Genomic DNA, 7,468 nt, shown 5'->3' with positions numbered 1-7,468 from the left:
AAAAAAAAAAAAAAAAAAAAAAAAAAAAAAAAAAAAAAAAAAAAAAAAAGCGAGTACAAGTGGATATAGAAGTTAGCAGTAAAAGAGCAAGATCGTCGACACCTTATTAGGAGGAACCGAAGCAACAGCATCATGAACCTTCTTCGACTTCGCAATAATTCTGTCTGCTAAATTCAGAATCTCGGATGCCGAAAGGTTGACGCGTAGCTCAAATCCTGGAAGCTCTGTTAATCATGAAAAAAATAAGCATAACAGTACGACAATGCTACCGAAGCAAGCTACACTGCGTGTACATGCCAGATGCATCTCGATAACGTGCAGGAACGTGTTACAGCAAACACTGGAATGTAAGACAGCTCGAAAGTGAAGTGGAACTGTGCGAAGTACCTTTCTTCTTCTTCCGATTGCTGATGGCAACAATTGCAAGGTTCACGGCGACGGCGAGAAGAGCAGCGCCTCCCGTGAACACTAGCAGCTGACTTCTGCTCTTCCGTTTGTCCATTTTCTCACTGTTTCCTTCAATCTCTGTCATTTTCTTTCTCCTCTCTGACTGGCCGAGCGGAAATTGCGATGGAGGGAAATTTTGTGCATCTCAAGGCGCAAAGACAGCTTGCCAAAATTCAAGATATGTCGAAATTTAATTCACACAATTATAATTTCCATTTAATAATTCAATATTACTCCCATTTTGGGTGAGTCGGACGGCAAGTAATCGTCCGTCTTAATGCAATGATGGAAAGTTCTTAACCCTTGACCTATTTATTTTCTGTACTAAAAAAATTATGATAAATTTTTTATATAAATTTTATAGATAAGCTATAATAGCTCAAGCCCACCCTTCTCAACTTTGGCTTGTTACATATCGTTGTTAGTTTTAAGGTCTTAAAACGTGTTTATTAGATACAGGCTTACACGGAATGTTTTGTTCCCCTCTTCATCCGGCGTGGGATCTCACAATCTACTCCGTTTAGGTCCAACATTGTCGTTGGTACATTACTCGGTGTCTAATTTTGATACCATTTGTTATAGCCCAACCCATCGCTAGCAGATATTGTTTGCTTTGCCCCGTTACGTATCTTGTTAACCTCACTGTTTTTAAATGAGTCTACTAAAGAGACATTTCCATGAAATATTTCGTTTCCCTTTCCATCAGATGTAGGATCTTAACATTTATTGTAGATTCATTTCAAGTATAATATTGATCCACGAGTATTACACTTAAAAAATATATTATTTTTAACGAGTACCAATGTGCTACTATATATAAATGTATTTAAATGAGTATTAGTGTATTGTCAAAACGTTAATGTTAAACTTTATATGAATTTTGAACGAGTATTGATGGCGCTTGTACACGAATATTATATTTTAAATGAGTGTTGACATATATTATTGACACACAAACGTTGCTATTAAAATTACATTTAAAACACGTGGGATATTGAATAGGATTTCATTTTAATTAATTAAAAAAATTAAACAGTATTAACAGATTTATGACATAAAATCTAGACAATTCTCAAAAGAAAAACCATATTTTATTAAATTTAATTCCCAATCGTATGAACTTAAAATTCTTAAATTTATGAGAAAAGACAAATATAGTTCTTATCGACTAGGCAAGATGACGACAAACAAACACAAGTTTGAAGCGGGAGATCCAGCTGGAGAATTCCGTCATAATCCAAAACAACCTTTTTGAACTCGTCATCCTCTCTCGACCGTCCGATCAAACCACTGATCCAACTCAAAACCCATCAAATCCACGGGGACCACATAACCCGCCAAAAGCGACCTCACCCGTCCGATCAAGATCAAACAGACCCAAAGGCTTCGTCGTTGAAATCAAAGCTGCAACGTATTAGATTCCCGCTCCCGCCACAACACAACACAATCACTGGCACTAAACCAACACGTGTCATTTTCTATTCTGATTTCGACGATTCACCGTTACTCTCGAGTTCCTCCGTCTCTGATTTATTTATTTTAGTTTTTAATTTTTAATTATCTCCGTGTTAAATTTGTTTTTTTCTTTTTTTGTAGTAATTCTATTTTATTTTCTCGCACACTTTCCTTCCGTTTCGCTCTCTCTCTTCCTCTCTCTCCTCTCCCTGAGCTTGATCGGCAGGTTCCTTACTCTCCCCTCTCTCTCTCTCTCTCTTGGAGTCGAATTTCTTCCCGAGAAAGATAATCGTTCTTCTCTTGTTCCGTGAAAAACTCCTTTCCGGAGGAAAAAAAACCTTCATCTTCGACGATTCGATTCCAAGAGATCCATTGTTTTGTTTCTTGATTACTCCAATGTGCTTCATAGGGTTTCGTTGTAAATCGCTGTACAAATCACTTTGATTTTTAATTTCTCTCGATCATTCTCAGGTTTTCCTTTCTCCACTCTCTTCTTCGACGTTTCTGCTTAAGTTTATTGTTGTTTTTTTTTCCCCTTGGTATCTGTGGGTTTATATTCGACTCTGCAGACTTCGGATTATGTTTTTGTAGGTGAATATAGAAAAACTGAGAACGGTATATTGTAGAATTAGTTTGAGAAAATTTCGAAGCAGACAAAAATAGTCGTCGTTTCATATTATGTAGGTAATTTTGGCGCGATTAATGATCGATTTTTGTGTTTCCCCTTTTTGTTAAGCTACGAAAGATTTTTTTTTTTTTTTTTTTTTTTTTCCCCACGGAAGAAGCTCTAAGAATCTGGTGCGTTGTTTTAGTTTGCCATCCAAAATTGAGGGTTTCTTGTAATTATTCCTCGTGATTTTTGTTCTTTTTCTTCTCGTCACGAATTTCACCTTTTTTTTTCATAGTTTTTTAGGAGAGTAAGGAATTTGGGATTATAGATTTAGGTTGGAGTAGGTAGGATCTTTGATGGCTCTTAATTTTTCTCGTCGTCCTATCTTTCCTCTGCACCTTTCCGAGGACAACATAGTTTCTCCAATGAGGATTGCTAATGGTTATATTGTCGAGGGCATTCCTGAAAACAACGTGGAAAGCTGTGGAAAGTCATGGCATCGTGGCCGGGAGGTGGATGCTTGTTTTGATCATCGAAATGATATATGTTCAGATAGCTCGCAGGATCCTGTCTCCAAGGACATTCTTGATATTCTGCCTGCGGATCCATTTGGCATGGATATTAGTACCACTTTTACAGCACTTACAGGATGGCTTGAGGACATGGAAGTGGACTATGCTGAGTGTGTTCGCAACAGGGGCGGTACTGGCGAAAGGAATGTCGAGTTATTTGCAGGTCTGAATTTTTTTTGGAACAACGCTTTGAAGTTCCAAGCGTTTCCTGAGATTAAAGGTATTGTTCAGAAACCTGATCCGATGTGTAGCTGCGATGGGTTTCTGGATGATAAGGAAACTGGAGATTTGTCCTGCTCTTGTGATTTTAGATCCATTTGTAGCATGGATGAAGTATCTTTTGCTGATGACGATCCTCCTAGTTGTTGTGGGCAGCAGGCTGCAGAATCTGAGGAGCAGAGTTGCATCTATTCGGAGGTAGATGGAGGAGCCCCTCATGCAGGCTTAAGCTTTGCCCTTTGTTATCTGGGTGTTCGGGATTTACTCTCTGTTGGAAGGGTTTGCAAATCTCTGCATTCATTAATACAGGGCGACCCCCTTTTATGGAGGAACATTCACATAGAACAATCATTGAACGAGAAGATTACTGATGACATTCTTTTGCAACTAAGTAATAGAGCTCGAGGTAACCTGCAATGCTTGAGTCTGGTGGAATGCCCAAGAATTACAGACAAGGGTCTGAAGCACGTGCTTGAAAGCAATCCTAGGCTTACGAAAGTAAGTATAACTTATTCCAGTTTTGGCTCTTTCATAATTATAGCTGAATGTGTCTTTTTTTATTTGGTATTGCTATATTCGTTTGGTTCATTTACATTGGGATAAACAGTTTATTCTCCTTGATCGGTTACCAACTGAGCATGTTACTAATTGTTCCCTGCATGTTTATGCAGTTGTCTGTTCCGGGATGTACTAGACTCAGTATTGAAGGTGTTGTTAGCAGCTTGAGGGCTTTCAAGTTGACGAGTATCCAAGGAGTGAAACTTCTAAGAATTGGTGGGTTATTCGGGGTGACACAAGAGCATTTTGAAGAGTTGAAGTTCTTACTGGGAAGTGGCTGCAGCCTTAAGCCGCAAAATTCTTATAAGCCACATTTTTATCACAGGGGAAACTTTTATGTGTCTTGTGATGATGAACGTGCTATTGATATTGAAAAATGTCCTAGATGCCAAAACCTGAGGCTTGTCTATGATTGTCCAGTGGATGGTTGTCAGGGAAAAGAATATGCTGCTCAGGCATGTAGGGCATGCACCCTTTGCATATCACGGTGTATTCAGTGTGGTCGATGCATTAATGAGAACGAGTTTGTGGAAACATTTAGTTTGGAATTGCTCTGCTCAGGTTGCTGGAAGCCATCACTGGAGTGTCAAGAGGAACGGGATTGGAGGGAACAGGAAGACGACTTCTTTCTTCATGGTTAGAGTGGCAATGTGGGCCGTCTTCTAATTAATTCTTGGAACACACGTGAGTTTGCTCAATTGGCTTTAAATAAAAGGAGAAAAAAAAAAAGAACAAGAAAAAAAAAAGAAGCTAGAATCATTCAAGTATATGGTTCCTGTTATTTTAATCTCAGGCTCGTGTGTCAGAATCAGCTTCCTTCAGGTTCTATTTTTGGCAGTTGCCGTCTTAATCCTCCAGTGTTGAAGGGAAAGAGAATAAATCTCTTGTGCTGCTAAAGGCTCCTTACTATCATTGTTTGATGTAGTTGTAGTATGGTTGATGAAGCTTGGATGAGGATCTTTATGTAAGGATCGAGGATCTTAATCGTACTGTTAATGATGAATGGTGTAGACATGGGAATGCTCAGCTCCATCAGCACCATTCTTACCTAGAGGCGAGAAGGGTCGAGATTGTTAGAAAGCAAGACGAGGATGCCATTTCTAATACGGTGTCTAGGCATGCCTCATTCTAGCTCAGCCCTGAGATTATGAAAAAGGGGAACACAAGCTTATATTACTCCAATTTCGAGCTTATATTAACTAGTCCAATTTCCAAGTCCTGATATCTGCATATAGTATGGGAAGTATGGCGTCTGTTATAGCCTTAGCATCTTCATGAAGAGGCTGCCGTTGGCCTGTGTGGGTACTTCGGGTGGAATTTCTTCTTAGCCATGTGCATTCTTAGGGTTTGACCTCTTTTATAGGCCGAATTCATGGGTGGATCAGCCCCCTTGCCTGGTTTCTTCATCAGGCAGTACTTTTGCTTGTTTTGACCACCCGTGGACGGGGAACGGGGAACAAAATAAACAAACTATAAATGTTATTGTATCTTTGGACACTGTGTGCTTCCTCTTGTGCTGGACTAGTTCTAGCGTCATTATCACCATGAAAATCGAGGCCTGTTAAGTACTGTTATGAATATGATTTTATGAGATGGAAAATGTGTTTACAAAAATGTATTTTTAGATGCCAGAAGCCTAACCATGCACGAGATGTTGAAATACAATACGCCCAGACCAATAATCATCGGAAAAATTCAACATGCCCGGCTACCTCCAGACACAACAGTTTGGCCTCGCCTGCTAATTTGATGATCTTAGCAATTGCTAGTCCATTCTGCTTGTGTGTGGGTGTCGGCTTATAATATGACCTGTGATGCTTGACACAAGCTCACGTCTCGACCTGTGATGCTTTTATACCGATGAATGGCGTTTGCTTCATTGAGCACACCCCACTCCATAGCACACTGCTGTGGTGCTTCTGGTTTTTGAATCTCCAAAGGGAACACTTTCTCATGCAAAGCGACGGTTTCCTTTCCAAAAGCCTAAGGCTGTGCTGAATGAGCTCAATGGTGGCAATCCGATGATTGGGGGTTGATTAGATTTGGCTCCACAGGTCCAGTGAAAAAGAGGGAACCTTTAGGAGCTAAGCCTATGACTAAGAAAACCAGACTTGGGCCCCTTTTCCATTGTTTATAAGTTTTCCAACTTTTAGGCCGTCTGCGACTACAAAACTTGTCTTCAGATATTGGACCGAATTCCTTTAAATATATTAATCAAATAAATAATTCATATATATTTTAAACAATAGATGCTTGGAGCGTTGACTTCAATTTAGTAATTCTAAATTTTTTTAATTTAGTTATTATAGAAATTTTGATAGGAAATTCGAACAAGTCTAACCATGTTTACATTAGATATTCTCGCCAATTAAAATCTCGATTCATAAATTACCTTAATTAAAATAAAATATGAATTATAAATCCAAGTTAATTTATTGCTGGAGTTTCTAAATTTGAAATTAATATCTATTTCACGAAATCTTGGAATTACAAATTTAATTTTTTAAATATAAAATATATTATCAATTAAATATAAAATTTAAATTTACATCTAATAAAATAACTAGGTTTTAAAAATTCGTATTTATCAAATAAAATTTAATCATAAATTCCAAAGGAGTAAAAAAGATTCACAATTTTTCCAAATTTATCCGTACAATTATTCCCTGTTTCTCCGGCATCACACGCGACCTTCGTCTCTCTCTCTCTCTCCCTCTCTCTGCATTGGGTTCAGCCCTCAGGACTTACTGACCTGCGGAAAAAAGGACGGAGTCTCTGAACTTGCAGTCGCAGAAAGAAAAAGAGGAAAAAGAAATAATAATAAAAGGAGAAAGAGAGAGAGAAAGAGAAATGAAAATTTGAAGGTGTGGGCTCATCGTTCGCTTGATTCTCCACACGCTCACCCTACGAAGTCCCATCTTTTTAGAAATTTCACGGAATCCCCTGACCCAGAGACTATGTACTTGTCTGATAAGCCTCGCCCAATCGATATTTACAAGGAAGAAGGTAGCAGAGATATGATGATCGAGGTCGCCTCCAATGGCGACCACCATATTCAACCTCATCAGCCACAGCCGACTCATCAGCAGCACCAAATGATGCTCGGCGATAGCAGTGGTGAGGATCATGAAGTCAAGGCTCCGAAGAAGCGGGCGGAGACCTGGGTTCAGGATGAGACTCGAAGCTTAATTGCCCTACGCCGGGAGATGGATGGTTTGTTCAATACCTCGAAATCCAACAAGCATTTGTGGGAGCAGATATCGGCTAAGATGAGGGAAAGGGGCTTTGATCGCTCTCCGACTATGTGTACTGACAAATGGAGGAACTTGCTCAAGGAGTTCAAGAAGGCAAAGCACCATGATAGGGGAAGTGGCACTGCTAAGATGTCGTATTACAAGGAGATTGAAGAAATTTTGAAGGAGAGAAGCAAAAGTACGCAGTACAAGAGCCCCACGCCACCCAAGATTGATTCATATATTCAATTCTCTGATAAAGGTAACCTTCGGTTCTTGGCTTTGAGAGGGTGAATGGGGGTAATCTAATACCCGGCTCTTTAAGAAGAAGAAGAAGAAAATGCTATTCCAATAAAAAAAAAAAAAAAAAAAAG

At 39.2% G+C, this 7,468-nt stretch overlaps 3 protein-coding genes across 4 annotated transcripts in view; 2 read left to right on the top strand and 1 right to left on the bottom strand.

Annotated features, from left to right (window-relative positions):
• The window catches only part of LOC111491781 (probable thimet oligopeptidase), a 12,327-nt gene extending 11,689 nt beyond the window's left edge, over window positions 1-638 (bottom strand). The window contains exons 1-2 of the mRNA XM_023140813.1: window positions 388-638; window positions 103-224 (exon numbers count right to left, since the gene is read on the bottom strand). Of these exons, the coding sequence (XP_022996581.1) occupies window positions 103-224; window positions 388-532 (267 nt within the window). The 5' untranslated portion in view covers window positions 533-638. The remainder of the gene's footprint in view (window positions 1-102; window positions 225-387) is intronic.
• Window positions 639-2,071: 1,433 nt separating this feature from the next.
• Window positions 2,072-5,454, top strand: LOC111491883 (F-box protein SKIP14). The gene is made up of 2 exons (XM_023140957.1): window positions 2,072-3,801; window positions 3,975-5,454. Exons 1-2 carry the CDS (start codon window positions 2,869-2,871, stop codon window positions 4,500-4,502), a joined length of 1,461 nt encoding a protein of 486 aa, XP_022996725.1. The 5' UTR covers window positions 2,072-2,868; the 3' UTR covers window positions 4,503-5,454.
• Window positions 5,455-6,509: 1,055 nt separating this feature from the next.
• LOC111492008 (trihelix transcription factor GT-1-like) overlaps window positions 6,510-7,468 on the top strand; it is a 4,268-nt gene continuing 3,309 nt past the window's right edge. Inside the window, exon 1 of one of the 2 annotated variants that reach the window (XM_023141150.1) lies at window positions 6,510-7,356. In XM_023141150.1, coding sequence (XP_022996918.1) covers window positions 6,819-7,356 — 538 coding nt within the window. In that variant the 5' untranslated portion in view covers window positions 6,510-6,818. The remainder of the gene's footprint in view (window positions 7,357-7,468) is intronic. The other variant, XM_023141149.1, reaches the window with a different exon arrangement.

This window comes from Cucurbita maxima, unplaced genomic scaffold (genome assembly GCF_002738345.1).
Source record: "Cucurbita maxima cultivar Rimu unplaced genomic scaffold, Cmax_1.0 Cma_Scf00017, whole genome shotgun sequence".
Taxonomy (NCBI): domain Eukaryota; kingdom Viridiplantae; phylum Streptophyta; class Magnoliopsida; order Cucurbitales; family Cucurbitaceae; genus Cucurbita; species Cucurbita maxima.
The sequence above is the reverse complement of the archived record's forward strand: the minus strand, read 5'-3'. Positions and strand labels throughout refer to the sequence as shown.